Source organism: Anguilla anguilla, chromosome 2 (genome assembly GCF_013347855.1).
Source record: "Anguilla anguilla isolate fAngAng1 chromosome 2, fAngAng1.pri, whole genome shotgun sequence".
NCBI classification, from domain to species: domain Eukaryota; kingdom Metazoa; phylum Chordata; class Actinopteri; order Anguilliformes; family Anguillidae; genus Anguilla; species Anguilla anguilla.
Genome location: NC_049202.1, coordinates 16458558 through 16477470, shown reverse-complemented (window position 1 = coordinate 16477470; position 18913 = coordinate 16458558). Strand labels below are relative to the sequence as shown.

Below are 18913 nucleotides of genomic sequence, written 5' to 3'. Positions count from 1 at the left end.
AAAACTGAAGTTTCAAATACAAGGTGGGGCACTGTACTCTCAAGCAAGGTGGTTCATTTGCATTACTTCAGTACAAGACATTGTAGCCCAAAGTAAGCCTTTTTTCTCTTGTCAAAAAAAAAAAAAAAATACTACCATTGTTGTTATACATGACATCATGACATTTTTACAGCCTTTAAAATATCCCCCTAGTTGTATTACCATTAGTGGAGATGCATCCCAGTTTCTGGTTTTTGAAGATTGGTATGTTCTTGTCAAAAAGTTTTATTTTATTTTAAGTGGTTTAATCATTGAGTCAGTGTGTAAACTGTTTATACACAGCTATTCTGGCCAAGAATAAAAATCTGAGGAAATTGTCATTTGTTTAACTCTCTTTGAGGAGGTGCAGATCAATGCCAGGAAAATGTAAATTCACAGAGAATTGTTGAACAGATAGCATTAAATAACTTAAAAATGCAAGTGCACATCCCAACTTGGGTTAAAGTACAATACCAGTTTCCGATCCTGTATGTTCATTCTCCCATTTTAAATTGAACTGATGGGAGTGAGTAGAAATACTGTAAAACCACAAACTAGTTGAAAATTGCAGTTTAAAAAAAAATTGTTTTACCGTGATTTAGCTTATGGTAACATAAACAAATCAAACTAATCCATATCAGATGCTTATTATACATTATATCCTTACAGCAGACTTTGAACCACATGGCGTGCAAAGCTTTAAGAAGCTTGTTAATGTCTACTACCAAGTCTTGGAGCCTTAATAGTTACTGGCCTTAACTGCAGACCTTGGTCTTTGGCTTGGAAAGGCTAGGCCTACAGTGTTTTTTCAAAGCAGACAAGAGCTATGGTTTGAAACTCACAGCAGACTCCCTGTTACATAATGACTGCCAACTTTACTGGAATGTGAGGTTATCCTTCCAAAGTTGAAAGTAGAAACTGTATCACTTGCCTCTAACAAAATATGATTTGTTGCACTGAACCATATGTGTACTTTTCAGTGCTTGAACCCATTATTCATGTCCTTGTATGAATGAGCAACATGATAAATTAGTCTATGTAAATGAAAATGGGTGTGCATTGCTTTGCACTAACCACATATACAAATAAGTGTGTGTGTGCGCGTGTGTGTAAACACACACATACGCACTTTTTTGTATATTTGGTTTGTGCATTTTTTTTAACCAAATTTTTTTTCTTACCTTTTTTGTAAAAAAGAACATTAATTTTAACCTTCAATTCCATCCTAATAGATATTTGTATTGAAAACAGCCAATTGGCCCAACTGTAGCAGTCACTTTATTTTGGAAGGATTTAAATGTGTAGCTTTGGTCTTGTGTGGATTTTAGATCCACAAGTTCAAGCTTCCAATGCAGAAGAGGCCATGACTTACACTCCAGGGCAGTGTAGTCTGAGATTCGGTGAATTTCAGAGAACAACCCTTTAAGGCTATGTTGCCACAGACTACATATTGCTTTGTCATTTGTACAGTGATCGAACCTTTTTATTATAAAGGTCACATGACCTGCGGGGAGCATAAGCTTTGAAGACTGCTCCCAAAGATTCATCTCTGTGGTATTAACCTTTCAACGGCTCTGATGTGTGGCCAAGCATGGTCTTTTCAACTGGTCAGTGTGTTAAGTGTGGAGAAGACGTGTTGTGGAGGTAAAAACAAAACACAACGGAAATGTATGTTCACATGCTGCTTTAAACCACACAATGCATGTTTTGTGTGTCCTAGATCTGGGCAAGAGTATTTGAAATGGAGCAAGTGCTCAAGTTTTACAACCCATTGGTTGATTGCTTGGAATTGGGCTAATAGATCAGCAAATAAAAGAGAGATTGTGTTCGAACTGGCCATTGAAACAAACGTTCACTCTTAAATCCTGGCATATGAGGATAAACTATACAACCCTTCAATAAGAAGAAGCACTTGTGAAACTTACATTTTTTTACAAGTCATCAGCAAGCAAAGTGGGCAGGCTTGATGGTTCTGAGGGCTTGGGAGGATGAAACCATAGCAACGCATTCATTCACTGAGCTCTCTTGAATATGGCGTCCCTTCCAAAAAGATGTACCATATGGAAATACTTAGATTTTAAAAAAGCTATGGCAGCGGTGAGCAAGATTTCATATCCAGTGCAGCCACGCCACAAAACCACTGACTTAGCGCCTCACCACATGCAATTTAAATGCGAAGATTGCAGATAAAGCATTAAACCCAACAGATGGAGGGAGGTGCATGCAACACATTTTCTAGCACTAGCGCTCGCTGATGTGGGCTTGCTTGTTTTGAGAAAAAAAAAAACCTCTCCAAGCTTGTGCCTCCATACATTTTGCCGTTAGGTTTCTTCCAGAATTAGGCTATGGTTTTTACGGTTCAGAAGTTTTTAGGGTAAGCATCCAGTTGTTCCTGTCGGCCAAAAATAAATGTAAGAAATGCATTGCTGCGCTTAGTTGTTATTTAGCTTTGGTGATGTGTTCAGTCATTGCCCTAGTCAAGTTCTCGTTGTGAGTGTCGGATTGTGTGCTGAAGCATCATCTGAACCAAACGTGTGGTGGCAGGTGAAAGGTTAGCTGTATGCAGTGCATTGTCAGTGACATCACCGAGATAGCTAATTGGCTCACAGTATAAATTCTAAACAAATATAAACAAAGTATTTCTGTTTTTAATTTTATTTGACTTTTATTAACATTTGTTGTTTTGTTATGTTTTCTTTTTACCTTTGAATCTTCAAGGAGAACCCAGCATGCAATTTTTTTTGTATGTTTTTGTTTTATATAAACAAAGCATTCAGGCATAATTTGTGGTTTTATGTCAGATTTATTCTTTAAAATGATGCTTATTAAAGTCTTGTATAGGGTAACCTTGTTAAAATTCCTCCCCCTATTATGCCTATTACAAACATGTGCTCAGTGAACTTTGTTTAAAGCCAATTTTGGAATAGCCCCGATTCAGATCGAGGTGATGACTACCTTTTGTGGCAAGCCGAGATGGTTTTATGTTGAAGCCAAGCGCTAACAAAAGCTACATTCACTTAATAAATTGGCTAAGCCAATTATTTGCACTGGTCCTTTTTGGAAACTGTAATAAGGAGTTTTTTTTCTTTTTTATAACAGTAGCTTGAATGACATAATCTGTACTTTTCTTGCCAGTTTTTCTGTCCTTCCCAAAACCAAAAACCATCTGAAACACAACTGGTGAAAGACCATTATTTTCTGCCTTTGGAAAGGTAGTGTTGTTGATGCAGCCAACCGAATTGCTGTGCTATAAACATAGCAGCTAATTTCAATCAAGGCCCTAATTTACTTTTACTACAGATTAATACGTGCTTCCTTTAGCCGGTACCTGGCTGACAAGCAAGTGATAAATAACATTATCTTAAAGGTACGTTTTAAGAAGAATTTTGACTTGCATGTATTATTACCACTTGAGTGCATTAAACATACTGTTAGAACAGTCGCTTACTATCAAATGACCCGTTTCTACTGGAACCCCAAACAAACTGCAGAATTATGACAAACAAAAATTTTGTTAGGAATATCTTGGATAGATCCTATATAAGCCAGCTTGTTTGTTTTACGATTTTCACTAAGCAAGTGGCATTTAATTGCTGGTGAAATTATGCTCTTCCGAAAAGGCCCATTATTGACTTTAAACAGTGTGGCTTTGTATGATTGGGGACACGGGCATTGGATTAGGTTAGCCATATAAAGTATATTGTAACTCCATTTAATGAACCACATTGTGCAAATAATTGGGGGGAAAAAAACTGCTAAATTGTCATGTTAAATCTATATTTTCCCATTATGACAAGATGCGACTGAGTCTATACATTGGTTTAACATTTTTGGGGGAGTCTAGCATGGGTTTTTCCTAATTGACTATGACTCAAGTTAGGAATACTCATTTACTCAAGTAAACATTCTCATCTCTTAAAATGATAACTGTAAATGAAACCAGGTTTCGTTTATCTGAGTAGCTTGACAACACTTACAATAAGTTATGCTTTTTGTGACTTTTTTTGTTTTGGAGAACACAAGACAGAAAATTATGTATTTTATCAAAACGCAGGTAGGCTAATTCTTGTGGTGCGCCCATACGTTAGTTGCGTCAAACTTACTCGCGTCGCATGGACTGAAACTTACTCGCGTCGCATGGCATGAAGCTGAAGGCTAATTCCAGTGTGAATTATGGGGCTAGTTATTGAGGGAGAGGAGTATTTGGAGGAGTAAGACTAGCAGCGAAGGTGAAAGATAGCTGCTTGCTTCTTTTACCTCTTTTACCCGCCAGCTGAGCTACACAGTCCATTGGGCCGTAGAAATGGCCATCTTTCACAGCCCGGGCTGGAAGACATTTGGCGGCAAATCAAACAGTCAGTTAAAGGGAGAGCTCGTCCTAAAAATAAACCTCATTCATACGTTTTCCTACCTTGAGGAATGCCTTTCGAGTCAACAGCGACAGCTCTCGGCTGCGTCTTTTTGCGGATTTGATGAATCCGTCAAAACGGCTCCGTGAGGCCTCATTTCGGAATGAATGGGAAGTCTGTGGAAGAGAAAGATCCAGCTGTGGTTCAAAATCTCTTCAAACGCCAAAAATAATGAAATGAATGCCATCGTTTCCTAAAAGGAGTGATTCAGAGGGAACATGCAGATACAAACATATTCATGATGTTTAAATTATCCCAATTTTCGCTATAGACTCGCTGGCAAGTTAAAGCGGCTAAGAAGTCACGTTTGACTAGGGTTGCCATTTGTGTCACCAAAAATAAGACACAGGTGTCTTTTTAAAATTTAGTCTCGTTATTTATGCGGTTGATACGCATACTTGCTATGACTTGGTCACTAAGTTTTACATTAATGCTTTTTATTGTCGTCTGTGAAGTATGCATGTTTGTGTCTATGTATTTATATTTACTTTCCCTTCATGTCCCGGCAGGGAACAATGCAAACGAAACGAATGACCCTCATGTTTTATTCAACAGCGGATCCAAAGGATGAGAGCCCTGGCGACCTTTCTCATCTGAACTCGCTTCAACCCGGGGCGAGAGAACTGCGCTGGCTTCAATCAAGTATGCGGCCGATGGTCACGGCGGCAGTCGAGCCGCTTCAGAGAGTCAGCTTTCCCATGGAGTTCTGAGCGCCGTTTCGGAAACAGCGAGGCTTTCTTTTTCTCGACTTTTTTCAAGCGCGCGTCCACGGGCGGACACGCACGCGCGCGCGTCGGAATAAAAAAGGAGCGCATCTTTTTTTTTTATATACGTTCACCTCCCCGTGTAACTTTTTTTTTTTTTTTTTTAACAAAACGAACAAGAAAAGACTTTGGGTCCATGAGCGACTCGGGCACGGCGACGTCAACATGAGCAGTACTTTAGGAAAAGACAAAGACTCGAAAGAAAAGGACCCCAAGGGTCCCCTGGGAAAAGAAAGGGAAAAGGAGGGCAAGGCCCTGAGCGGCTTCGGCAAGGACGGCAAGGAGACCAAGACCAAAGGGAAAGATGCCAAAGAAGGAAAGAAGGAGCCGGGAGGCGCCCCGCCCGCCGTGGCCTTCTCCGTGGACAACACGATAAAGCGGCCCAACCCGGCGCCGGGGACCCGCAAGAAGTCCAGCAACGCGGAGGTGATCAAAGAGCTCAACAAGTGCCGGGAGGAGAACTCCATGCGCCTGGACCTCTCCAAGAGGTCCATACACATGCTCCCGACGTCCATCAAGGAGCTGACGCAGCTGGCCGAACTCTACCTGTACAGCAACAAGCTGCAGAGCCTCCCGGCCGAGGTGGGCTGCCTGGCGGGCCTGGTGACGCTGGCCCTGAGCGAGAACTCGCTCACCAGCCTGCCCGACTCGCTGGACAACCTGAAGAAGCTGCGGATGCTGGACCTCCGGCACAACAAGCTGCGGGAGATCCCGGAGGTGGTGTACCGGGTGACGTCGCTCACCACCCTCTACCTGCGCTTCAACCGCATCACCGCCGTGGAGAAGGACATCAAGAACCTGTCCAAGCTCACCATGCTGAGCATCCGGGAGAACAAGATCAAGCAGCTGCCCGCCGAGATCGGTGAGCAGGCGCCACCTAGCGCGTTTCGAGGGGGGTGGGGGGTGGGGGGTGGGCGGGAAGACGAAAAGAAACGGGTGGGGGGGGGGGGGGGTGCACGGCCGGGCGGGAGATCGCGCCGTCGCGCTCGCGGGTACGCCGCAAATTATGGTACGCTCAGTTCGACAATATTTTTATTCGAGTGCTCGGCGTTTGTCTTGTTTTTTTGGCAGGGAGAGTACTTCATAATGAACTAAGCGCTGTTCCCAGGCTGTGTTTCACACCGCCGTAAGGAGTTTTAAAAAAAAGAAAGAAAAAAAAGAGCGGAATCGTGCCAAAAGCAGCCTTGGTCTTCTTGTGACTCGAGGCGCCAAGTTTACTTTATCTTTTTTTTGCGTTCAGTCAAAATAATTACGTGCCATGTCAGTGGAAAATATACAGAGTTTTAAACAGTGGTGAATGCCTTGAGACTTTTTTTTATCTCTTGTAACAAAAAGTGTGTACATCTCATTGTTGAACCGTAAAGTAAAAAATCGTAACCTGCCCAATTGTAACCAAGTAACTCATCAACCAAGTATTAGTTTATTAAAAAATATATATTTATTTGAACATACAGAAACATAAAAACAATTGTACAAACAGCTGCTACTGTTCTCTGCTTCTAAATCTAGGGTAAGACTGATAATTGGTTATTATTATTATTGTTATTGTTATTAGTAGTAGTAATAGTAGTTGTTGTTGTTGTATTATTAATGTGTACTAGTGTGTGATTTGTGGTATTTGATATGTGTTTATTTACAGGGGAGTTATGTAACCTTATCACGCTGGACGTAGCTCACAATCAGCTCGAACACCTTCCGAAAGAGATCGGCAATTGCACACAGATCACTAACCTTGACTTACAGCACAACGAGCTTTTGGACCTTCCTGAAACTATAGGTGAGTGCTCATGGCCAGTTATTTTTCATGGAATAAATATGCATTTAATCGTTGTTTCTATTTGTTAATATTTTCTAAACCTGGAAAGGTGTTTAATGATAATAGTCCGGTGAAGTGCTAATCATCATTGGTCAATTGCCGCAGACGTCATTTCATTTGTTAAGGACTGAAATATGCAGCTGTAGTTTCTGTGCACTCCTTCTTTGTAAATAGTTTTGTTCTGGTCTACGAGGCATAAGTCTGTCTTCTCCTGCATTCTTTGAGGTGGGGGGGGGGGGGGGGTGCATTACTTTGGATTGAGCTGTTTGTTTGGGTTCAGGAAGTGAAGTGCGAAATCCGTAGCTGTACAACTAATCTGTCTTCGGTGCAGAGTCTAGACACTCCCACAACGCTCGAACGATGAGAGAATATCTTATATATTCAACACTTATTTTTGCAGCGCTTATTTTTTATAAATACAATGCTACATTTATCCCCTCAAATGTAACGCGTCATATGTGGTTGCCATTGCTTTTTTAGAATAATATTTAGAAAAAATGGTAAGATTCTTCAGAGAATGAAGCCGGAGGGTATAGTTTAAGTTAAGCCCATAGCTGCTACAAGACGGTGGTAGAGAATGACCCTGTGGGACGCGTCCATGATTACACACACACTGTCTCTGATGTGCCGCTTGTGGTCAGGAAGGCTTTCCCGTCTCTAATGGCAGAAGAGTACGTGTCGTAATGCACTCGTATTGAGAGGAAGTAGATCACTTTTATTTTTTCCCCCGACGCTCTGATTTATAATGTAGAACTTTTAAGAGAACTCTTTGCTGAAATCAATGAAGACCATAATAATGCATCGAATAAAGAATATTTATTTATTACTGGGCATGTCTAATCAGAGCTGTAGGTGATATCAATACTGGTCTTACTTCTGTTGCAGCGAGTTAGTTCTGCAGTGGTGCCAGTTTTCACAGTGTTTATTTATTTATTCATTTTATCTTGACACGAAGCAAGGTCAACTGACATATCTGTAGTTAGTCGAAAGGTTGTGCTGCGTGTCAGATGCTGCAGTCAGTAATTGCATTATACGATCTCAGCGGCTTCCGGAGATGTGAATGACGGCGTATTACGCGTAACTTTTTAAAATGGCTCCATACCCATTCGTTCTTTTGCTTTTAACAGCTGCACCCGTTCATTGTCCCTTCTTATATGCGCGGTACCGATCAGCTTTTACATTGTAGGAGGGGGAGAAAAAAGATATAATTTGTTTGCCTCTTTCTTTCTAACGTTTCAGGTAATTTGTCAAGCATAAACCGCCTGGGCCTGCGGTACAACCGGCTCTCCGCAATCCCCAGGTCATTAGCGAAGTGCCGAGAACTGGAGGAGCTGAACCTTGAGAACAACAATATCTCAATGCTACCAGAGGTGAGCACAGGCTAAGTAATCTAATCGATTTGTAGCCTCACTGATGTTCTGTATAGATATTTATCGTACAGCATGCCTTGTATTCAATACTCTACCCCTATTGTACAATTCTGGTTTCAAAGCTGTAGTCTACGTGCCCATACACATGCAGGTGGTTAAACTATGGTTAAACTGAGTGCCTAAGCAGTGGTCTTTTTTTATATTATATATTTTCAGTTGTTTTAGGTTGTAGTATGTGCGTTGGCTATATTATGGTTTTCTGATTGTTCTCTTACATTTTGTTGCTGTTGCATTATTCTTCAGTGCTATTGTGTTTTATATTTCCTGGTTGGGGACAGGTTTTATCCATCCTGAATAATTCTGGTCAAATGTCTGCAGTCTTACTTGCTTTTCTTGCATAACTATAATATAATGTATAACTCACGTTGAATTGTAATGCAGAAATAGTGCTATGCAAACATTATTATTATGTTTGTGAAGTCTTCACTGCAACACTGCAGATTTTTTTGTTTAAAACTCACCACATTTTTGAATAATTTACGGTGCAGACTTCTTCATTTTCTCAGCGTAAGACTGAGCGTAAGATTCGCCTGTTGTCTGTTTAACCCCAGGGCCTCCTGTCGAGTCTGGTGAACCTGACCAGCCTAACGCTGGCCCGGAACTGTTTCCAGTCCTACCCCGTGGGCGGCCCCTCCCAGTTCTCCACCATCTACTCCCTCAACATGGAGCACAACCGCATCAACAAGATCCCCTTCGGAATCTTCTCCCGGGCCAAGGTGCTGAGCAAGCTAAACATGAAGGTAAACCGCCATCGCTCGCTTTGTGCTGGCTGCCTGAGCCCTTCTCTCTCTTTCTCTCTCTCTCTTTCTCGCTCTCTCTCTCTCTCTCTCTCTCTCCCTCACTCCCCCCACCCCCTCTCCCTGCCTCTCTGCGGAATCGCCGTGGTTTCGCTCCCGGCGCTCTGTCTGTAATCCCTCGCGCCTTCCGGTGAGGCGGCGGCGGTGGCGGCGGCTGTCGGCGGCGCGAAGCTCGGCCGCTCCGCGAAACCGCCTGCACAGCAGTTTCTCAGGACCGCCGTCGAATGTCAACAAAATGGTGCCCGCGTCCGTTGTGCTCGAAAAGCAGAAAACGGGGCCCAGCTAGGTGGGATACGGACTGACACATTACAGTGTTTCTTTTAAAGCTTTAATGCGAAGGCTCAAACCAAAAGCCACTGGTATTGTTCAAACCTGTCCTGTGACTAAGGAAGAAAATGTATTAGCAGTGTTGTAATCAGCCCCTAGCAAATAAATAAATGTAGAAAACTATTTTCTTTTTTTTTTTTTAGGACAACCAGCTAACGTCTCTCCCACTTGACTTTGGAACCTGGACCAGCATGGTGGAGCTGAACTTGGCCACAAACCAGCTGACCAAGATCGCTGAGGATGTGTGCGGGCTTGTGTCTCTGGAGGTGTGTTGCTCTTTCTGTCTACTACATCGTTTCTTGAAGCCTGACCTCAGCAATTCTGACTTTTCCCCACTTTTGGGGGATTGTGTATTGTTTCTGCTGGTTTGGCAACCTACCCCACTATGCCCATCCTCAGCAAAATTCACCATTCAGTAAACCACGCCATCATCACTTGCACTAACTGAGACAGGGGCACATATGAGTGCCGAAAGAGGAATTATGTGGCTGGGGTGTAAATGGGAATGCGTTTGTCTGTTAGTACCATTAAATTTGAATTAACATGACATTGTTTTGGAAATCCTCATTTTGGTTGATGAAATTTCTAAATGCATGCGAACCACATCTGTTACGTAAGTCTGCCGCATTCTAAAAATACAAGGTGCAAACGTGTCGACGGACATGTTCCTTGGAGCACTGATGTAATCCCTTCTTTAGAAGGTGCTTTCAAATTTGCTGCACCAGTGTGTGTGCATATACTGTTTATTTGCAGTTATTTTAAAAATGCATAATTATAATACATGCATGAGAATTATGTGTACAGGTCATTTATTGGTACTTTACATACACACAGTTGCCTGTTATGTGATTCTAATTTCTGTTTTAAATGGTAAGATTGTGTCCTTTGTTTTGGTTGCAGGTCCTGATTCTGTCAAACAATCTTCTGAAGAAACTGCCGCACGGCATCGGTAACCTGCGGAAACTGCGGGAGCTGGACTTGGAGGAGAACAAGTTGGAATCGCTCCCCAATGAGATCGCCTATCTGAAAGATTTACAGGTATGCGCTGGGTTATTGTCCTGTAAATGCTCAGAGAACTCACTTCAATTGCTTTTATATCGACTCCCATATACAGTGTGCTCCATAATATTTGGAGCAGAGGCTTGTTTTTCTTGATTCGGCTCTGTGCTCCACAATTTTGGTTTTGTCATCGAACAATTCACGTGGTTTTTATGCATTTTGGTTTCAACAAATATATAGAAATTTAATGAATAGTCCATCCATTTCAGGGCGCTATTACATTTGCGACAAATGGCTTCACAGGTGTTTCTGATTAGTCAGTTGTGTTCAATTTCTTCCTTAGTGCAGGTATAAGAGAGCTTTCAGTGTCTAGTCTTGATTCATCACCTTTGGAGTCCGTTATTGCTATTTGCCAACATGAGGACCATAGTTGTACAAGTGAGAGTCAAGGAAGCCAAAAAAAATGAAATAAAAAACAGAGACATAGGGCCCCCCTTAGGCTGACCAAAACCAACTGTTTTGAACGTCACTACGAAGAGATCACTGGTGAGCTCAGCAAAGGGGTTGGTAGGCTAAGGAAGACTGTTGATGAAATTCTCACCATAATGAAGAAAAACCCCCAAACACCTGTCTGACAGGTCAGATGCTCTCTTCAGGAGGCAGGTGTGGATGAGTCAGTGACCACTCCGCAGAAGACTTCACGAGCAGACGTACAGAGGCTACGCTGAAAGATGCAAACCACTTGTTAGCCACAAAAAAACAGTTTGGCCATGTTTCTAAGAAGAGTTCTGGACAAAGGTCTTGTGTACAGATGAGACTAAGATTCAGTTTTTTCAGAGCGATGGCAAGAGCAAAGTGTGGAGGTCAAAAGGAACTGCCCAAGATCAAAAGCACTCCCCCCACATCTGTGAAACATGGTGATGTGGGGGTGCTATGGTTTAAGCATCTATGGCTGCCACTGGTGCCGGCTCGCTTGTCTTCATTGATGTCATTGAATGAATTTTGACGTGTACAGAAAAATCTCATCTACTCAAGTTCAAGTAAATGCTTCCAAACTCTTTGGACGGCGCTTCATCCTACGACAAAACAATAATCCCGAAGATAAGGGGCGACATAGCTCAGGAGGTAAGAGCGGTTGTCTGGCAGTCGGAGGGTTGCCGGTTCAATCCCTGCCCTGGGCCTGTCGAAGTGTCCCTGAGCAAGACATCTAACCCCTAACTGCTCTGGTGAATGAGAGGCAACAATTGTAAAGCGCTTTGGATAAAAGCGCTATATAAATGCAGTCCATTTACCATTTACCATACTGCTGAAATTTTTTTTTCAAAGCCGAAAACTGGTAAATTCTTGGCTGGCCAAGTCAGTCACCAGATTGATATCCAGTCGAACATGTATTTCATATGCTGAAGAGAAAACGTAAGACAACTAGCCCCCAAAACAGGAGTTGAAGATGACTGCAGTACAGGCCTGGCAGAGTACCACCAGCAAAGATACTCATCACCTCACCTAGTGATGTGTATGGGTCAAGGACTTCACAAACATCAGTCATTGCATGCGAAGGATATGCAACAAAGTACTAAATATTCTACTTTTCATTTATATAACATTAATATGTCTGAAACATTATGGTACCCTGAAATGGTGGTACTATGTATAAAAAGTGCTGCCTTTTCTTCCTGCACATGGTGAAACCAAAATGTGCAAAAAATATTGTTAAATATAAGCTGAGAATCTGCATTTTAACCACATGTGACTTGTTTGATTACAAATCAAAATCATATATATATTTCTTTGTCCCAAACATTATGAAGCTCGCTGTATACATAGTGCTTATTGTCCAGTACTTGTACAGCAGCTACACTGTGGCCTTAATGCTTCCATGTATTTCTCCGATCATGTGGTCCATGTGCTCAGTGCCTGGTCAGATGGAGCTGACCCCTGTCTCCCCGATCTCTTCTCAGAAACTCGTCTTGACCAATAACCAGCTGACCACCTTGCCCAGAGGCATCGGTCACCTGACCAACCTGACCCACCTTGGTCTGGGGGAGAATCTCCTGCAGCACCTCCCTGAGGAGATTGGTGAGTGTGTGGTACTTGATGGGTTTCCCAGAGGGCTGTGCCTTTGGCTCTCGCACAAGATTTTAACTTTTTCCTTGGAGCATAGTTAAGTGTGCAAATAGTTAGCCTGTACTTCCTCGTAGAAAGATTTCAGACAGGCTGCCCTAGAAGTTACTGAATGTGGGAGTCAGATGTGCAAAATCACCTTCTTAAGGAAGTGGGGTACATACATTTTTGGCAGTGAAATTCCAACTTTTTCAAGTATTTATCAGCCATGAGAAAATTACGATAATGTGTTGTGCAGTCTAGTGGATAAAGAGGTTGCAGGTTCAAATTCCAGGTGGGGCACAGCTGTTATACCTTTTTGCGAAATGTCTGTGTGATTTACAGTTATACACCATTATGGCATACGTGTACTCCGAGAAAGATACTAAACCTGATTTATCGTGTACTTAGCAAATAAATTATTTAATGGGGATAAAATCAGATGGGATCTTAGCACAGTGGTGCGACTTTGGAACGGAGCCTCGATAAAATGCGTCTGAACCTTAATCTGTCCGTGTGCCCCCCCCCCCCTCCCCCAGGTACACTGGAGAACCTGGAGGAGCTGTATCTGAACGATAACCCCAACCTCCACAGCCTTCCCTTCGAGCTGGCCCTGTGCAGCAAGCTGTCCATAATGAGCATCGAGAACTGTCCCCTCAGCCACCTGCCCCCCCAAATCGTCGCCGGGGGCCCCTCCTTCATCATTCAGTTCCTGAAGATGCAGGGGCCGTACCGGGCCATGGTCTGATCGCCCCGATCCCACGTGTCATACACTGTAAGAGAAAAAGAAAAAGAAAAAAACGGGGGAAAAAAAAGAATTTTAAAAAAAGATAAAAGAAAACTATAATTAAATGCATTATTGTTGTTATGAATATCTTATCTGAGGAAAAAAAAGGCAATTTTATTAAGACTGCATTACATGTTTCTGCTAATAGAGGAATCATAGCCATTTAGTTCCCCACCAATCATGTGAAAAAGAGAAATTACTTGTCTAGACTTCCTTTGCCAAAATTGATACATATATATTGAATAACCATAACCAGAGCTTCATGGCAGTCTTCTAATATATAAACCCTATTGCCAACACAGTTTCAGTAATTAAAAAAACGGTTATTAGAACAAGAAGTACAATTGTATGCAAAAAAAGTTAAAACCTTTATTTTGCTGCTGCTGCTGCTGCCATAACCCTTATTATTTGTTTTTTGTTTTTTATTTCTGAATTTTTATTCCTATGTTTGTTTTATTTTTTATCACACCTGACTAAAGATAACTGTGTGCTACTGTGCAGATGACTCAGTTTGTGGAGAACAAAGGTCTGGTCTGATGGTGTTACTTTGAAGTTGTACAAAGCAAAACTAGTGCCTGTCGTGGAAAGAGAACTGGTTATTTCCTAAATGCAACTAATCTTGTTTATTTTTCATTTTAATTATTATAATTTTTTTTAATTTTATTTTTGTTTAAAAAGCATTAGCTATGTGGCCCATATTGGTTTACCGTAGGTCTTGTTTTTATTTCTTTTATTTGTAATTTAACTTGCATTTAATTCACCTAGAGAGGGTTAATACAACAAGCCGACGCTTAACCCGATAGATAAATTAGCAGAACATGGGGTTAGGGAAAAAACACGATTTACAGGATTTGCCACCTAAACAATTTAGCCCTGCTATTCACTTTTAAATTGAAATTATAACAACCGAAATGTCAAAGAAAGTAGAAATCAGTTAGTTGCTTTGATTAGTTTTCATTCTCAAACTAAAGGCCTGTTCCATCTAAGTCGAGAATAGAGCAACGGAGCATTCTGAAATGACTTGCATTAAATCATATCTCTGACCGTTTGGTCCCTGATGTGACATACTAGGCTAATTTGACTGGGAATGTTTTTTTTAAACTGTTTGTAAAAAAAATGGGTGATGGGATGTTAATGAACTACAGTCATTTTTGTAAATATACTGATTGCCTCGCGTGCAGTTCAGTCTTATCAATGTTTACGTTTGCTATAATATCTTCAGTGTTGGGCACTATTACTGTCATTATTACGAAAAGACTTCATTAAACATATCAGGCGCAGTGAAAGAACATTAAAGTAAACGAATCACGGTTTCTCCATACTCATGCTAAATATATGCCAAAAAACATTGTGCAAGATTGGAGTGCTCTCATAGATAAAGATCTTCAGAGTAAACGTTCATTTTTGGCATCACCGGATTTCAATGATTACGTATATTGAGCCCCCCCCCCCCCCCCCCCCCCAAACTGTCCCCGCCCACCCCAGTGCCACCCCCAAACACTGTCACACCATGCTGCTGTTTTTATGCACTTTTAATAGTATTGGCACCCTCCTTGAAGTTTCTTTTTACGACATTTTCATTTAAACGGTTGTGTACTTAATAGGGGCATTTTCTTTTCCATAGCTTTCCTCTCCTTTTTTTCTGATCAATTCCTCGTTTTTCAAGAGTATTTTTGTTTGCCTCATTTTGATAACAAGAAACTACAAGGTTTGGTTGCAGAATCCAAACTGTTACATTGAAACAATGTCTTATTAAATCTATGTATAGGATCTGTGTAGATCAGGTTCTCTTGAAATGTTGCAAACAAAAATTCCCGTATCATTTCCTGCACAACAGGCACAATGGTTTGTAGTGACAAAAGTATTGCTTCTGAGATCTGCAATGTTTTAACTAAAGAGCCAAATTTGAATCAAGATATTTTTTTTCTTTTCTTCTAATGACTACATGAAAATGTCTCAATAGTATTATATCAAGTGACTGTGCATGAAGATTTACAACTTTGGTTACATCCTTTGTTTGGCTTTTAAGGCGTGGCACCGCTTAAAACCTGTTGTGTCATAGCTTTTTTTCAGTCGTGGTTTTAAATGGGATTTTAACGTAGTCTACGTTTGGCAGCAACTGAAGATGGGTATTTTTGGAGGGGCGGGGCAGACCCGCGTGCGGGGGGGGAGGGGGAGGGGGGGGGGGTGGATTGCGCCCGTGCGGTGACGGATGTGTGCGGTCACGGTTGTGCGCGCGACAGAACTTTGTCCGTCACGGCCACGCGTGACGAGGCTTCTCCGCCTCCCTCGTCGAGAATCGTACGGCTGCTCGATTCTACCAGCAGAACTCGTTGCTGCTCGATGAACTCTTGGAAAACATATGCTGTAACTCTTAAGACTCTTAAGGAGGCAGATGCATAATCAGCTGTAGCCTGTGACACATCCATCGACTTGGCGCGGTTCAAGTTCGGCGGCTGTAAGAGATCAAATTATTTTGGACCTGCGAAAAAGAAAAGGAAAATGAAAATTCATACGTGAATAAGGTGCATAATTGAGCCTAACCGTAGTTACAGTACAGACTTTAACAATGTAAAAAGGGCTTTCTCTGTTTGTGCTTAACAATACACCAGAGGCAGTGCATTCCTGGTTTTGAATAAAAGCTTCAAAGTGTACATTCGATCTCTGTAATTATTGTTACATTGAACAGCTGACAGAAAGTTGAAACCATGTGAAAATGCCTTCAGCGAGTCCTTCTGATGAAATGTGCATTAGGCATACAGCAAAAAAAAAAACAAAACAAAAAAAAGAATGCTGTATTCCCTGTAATTATTTTATTTTTACTTCTCATCACCGTGCCATTTGAAAGTAATCGACAGTAGTTGGTAGCAGCTGACACCAAGACAATGATAAAGGAAACAAATATGTTTTTAAAAAATTGAAAAAAGAAAGCATTTATCAAAAACCAGGAATGTAGATTCAATGTGCTTTTAAAGATTAGTCAAATTTTCAGTCTGCTGGGGTGGTCATTTTGACTCTTATCTGATTTTTTTTTCTTTGTTTTTTCCTTTTTTTATGATCTTGTGGTGTTTTTGGTGCATCCAAATGAATTGAGACTTAGGGTGTTTTATTTTTCTATCGTTTGTGTTTTAGATCATAGAATGATAGTGTATGAATCAAGGTCATTTTTTTCTCCTTTTTTTTATAGAAAATGTCTTGTACGTCTCTCTTGCCTTGCGATGTTGTATAGGAAATGAGCATGTTCCATTTTTTAACCATGATTATTGTTGGGGATTTGGGGGAGGGGAGGGGAGGGGGGGGAGGGGGGGGGGGGGCTGTACAAAAAAAAAGGTAAACGATGTTGCTATTGGTATCTGCAAAAATGTTATTTTGAGTTTTGTACATTTCAAATAGTATCAAAAGCATTGTGCAGCAATGCCTGAACCCTACCTGTTCTTTGACAAGCAGCCTTAAAAGGTGAATGGTGTTGGTATTCCTTCCTTGTGTTTCCCGCTGCTCGAATGGCATTCGGCCGCTTTGGTGAGCATTCTGTTTATCTCGGCTGCTTTTTGTCCGCGGAGTCGGTGCATCGCGAAACTTAACCTAGCTACCGACAAATAATCACGTAGCTGTTCTCCCCCCCCCCCTCCACAAACCCACAGACAGTCCTCTGCACCGTCGGATAAGCATTATAAAAACGAACATTTATTTGACAGCCTTACGTTTACCGCACAGTTCTCTCATAAACCTTTGCTTACCTTCGTTTTTTTTTTTCTTTTTATTTCCTTTCTCGGTTGTGATTGTTTTCGAAGACGGATGAAAACGAAAAATCATCTTGATAATCAGCCTCTGTTACAGAAGTGGAAGACGTGACCAAGACTGACACAGGCCTTCCTCAGTATCCTAATCTTGGCTTTGGCATTAAGCTTACATTAGGCCCTGGGTTGTTTTTTTTTTTTTTTTGTTTGTTTGTTTTCTACCAGAATAAATGAAAACTCCTTGATTTACAGAGGGGGGGAAAGCATGTTTTGCCTCAGTACTTTGTTGCTATTATCAGATTTTATTTGGAATAAACGATGATTCGCCTACCTCCCTGCGAGACTACATTTGGTTGCGGTGACATGGTGTAATTTGAAGCTGTAATGTAAACGTATGCTTAATTGTCACGCCAGGTATGAGATGTTTAATTTTTAGAATACTTTTAACTGCCAGTATGACAATTTAGCAGACTTTGTTCTTTACGCCCAATGATCAATTTGGCATACATTTTAATTATAGGGGAGGGCTGGGTTATGATTACTTAAATTAGAGTCAAAGTATATTCTGTTCCCCTTTGTATGAAGTGTATATTGAAACTCAAACACTTGGCAACCCCAGGATTTGCCTGTACTTGTATTGCAAAATATGACATTTGCAAATAAATTATATGGTCATGTTTGGGATGTTCCATATGTACATATATCTTTTAACTGTAATAAACCTATAACCATTTACAAAATTTAAAGTTACGTGAGATATTGTATTGTGTAGCAATCTTTGCTTTTACCAAACAGTACTGCAAAATGAATGCTGTCTTTTTTTCACATATCAAATTGTTGCCTCCTTGAAAAAGAAATTGCTTTTCCTCTATATATTTTGTCATTTTGCTGTAATAGTAATTTTATTTCAACTGTACAAACACAAGAGCAGCATTCAGCCAAGAGGCTGGTTTACAATGAGTAGTTTGCAATGATTTGCACATGCAGAAAACATTGAGGCACAATTTAAAATGTTTCTCGTTAGAAAGCGCTTGGGCCTCTTGTAAAGCCTGGACGTCCAAGTCCACAAAACAAAAATGCTTTATATTGTTTTGCTTTTGCTCCTACCATGGCTAAAATTAGATTCTGGCCTGTAGGTCTAAAAATGGTAAACGGCCTGCATCGAAAACATACACCCCTCTCACGTCAATTATGTATATTGCCATTAAAACCGAAAGTGAGTTTGACTTCCTTGTGTCTGTACAAAACACACTAGACAATGATTTCTAAGCTGTTTGTGCTTTGAGAAACGTTAGTCGAGACCCCCAAGCATTTAAAAAAAAATAAAAATAAAAAAAAAATTCAATTTGTTTTCCACTTTTTAACATAGTGCTGTGCCTTTAACACTCAGACTCGGGCTGTTCCCTTAAATGTCTCTTTTGTACTTAGAGTAAAGAGACCATTTAGTGGTGATGTCATTAGCGTGTCAACTTTAAAATCTTTGTTTCGAATCTCTGATGTTTGTACCCTTGTCATGCCTGCACAATGCTTTTTTTTTTTTTTTTTTTTTTTTTTTTTTTGGTTTTTTAAAATTTGTTTTATTTTATTTTGGAGATGAATCCCACGTTGATATATGTGGAGAAAGCTCTGGAAATGTATAACTGTACTTTTAATCCAATTAATTGTAATGTTCAGTTTATGTTACTTCAATATAAAAAAGACGATTGCCTTGTCTTGATTTTATACGTGA

General features: G+C 40.9%; 1 protein-coding gene across 4 annotated transcripts in view; it reads left to right on the top strand.

The window, feature by feature from the left end:
* shoc2 (SHOC2 leucine rich repeat scaffold protein) overlaps positions 1 to 18913 on the top strand; it is a 22734-nt gene extending 3821 nt beyond the window's left edge. For 2 of the 4 annotated variants that reach the window (XM_035407051.1, XM_035407049.1), the window contains exons 2-9: positions 4983 to 6053; positions 6831 to 6968; positions 8247 to 8377; positions 8989 to 9177; positions 9705 to 9827; positions 10462 to 10599; positions 12519 to 12636; positions 13200 to 14274. In XM_035407051.1, the coding sequence (XP_035262942.1) occupies positions 5357 to 6053; positions 6831 to 6968; positions 8247 to 8377; positions 8989 to 9177; positions 9705 to 9827; positions 10462 to 10599; positions 12519 to 12636; positions 13200 to 13408 (1743 nt within the window). In that variant the 5' untranslated portion in view covers positions 4983 to 5356 and the 3' untranslated portion in view covers positions 13409 to 14274. Of the gene's footprint in view, positions 1 to 4936; positions 6054 to 6830; positions 6969 to 8246; positions 8378 to 8988; positions 9178 to 9704; positions 9828 to 10461; positions 10600 to 12518; positions 12637 to 13199; positions 14275 to 17238 lie in introns of those variants that run through there. The other 2 variants (XM_035407052.1, XM_035407050.1) reach the window with 2 other exon arrangements.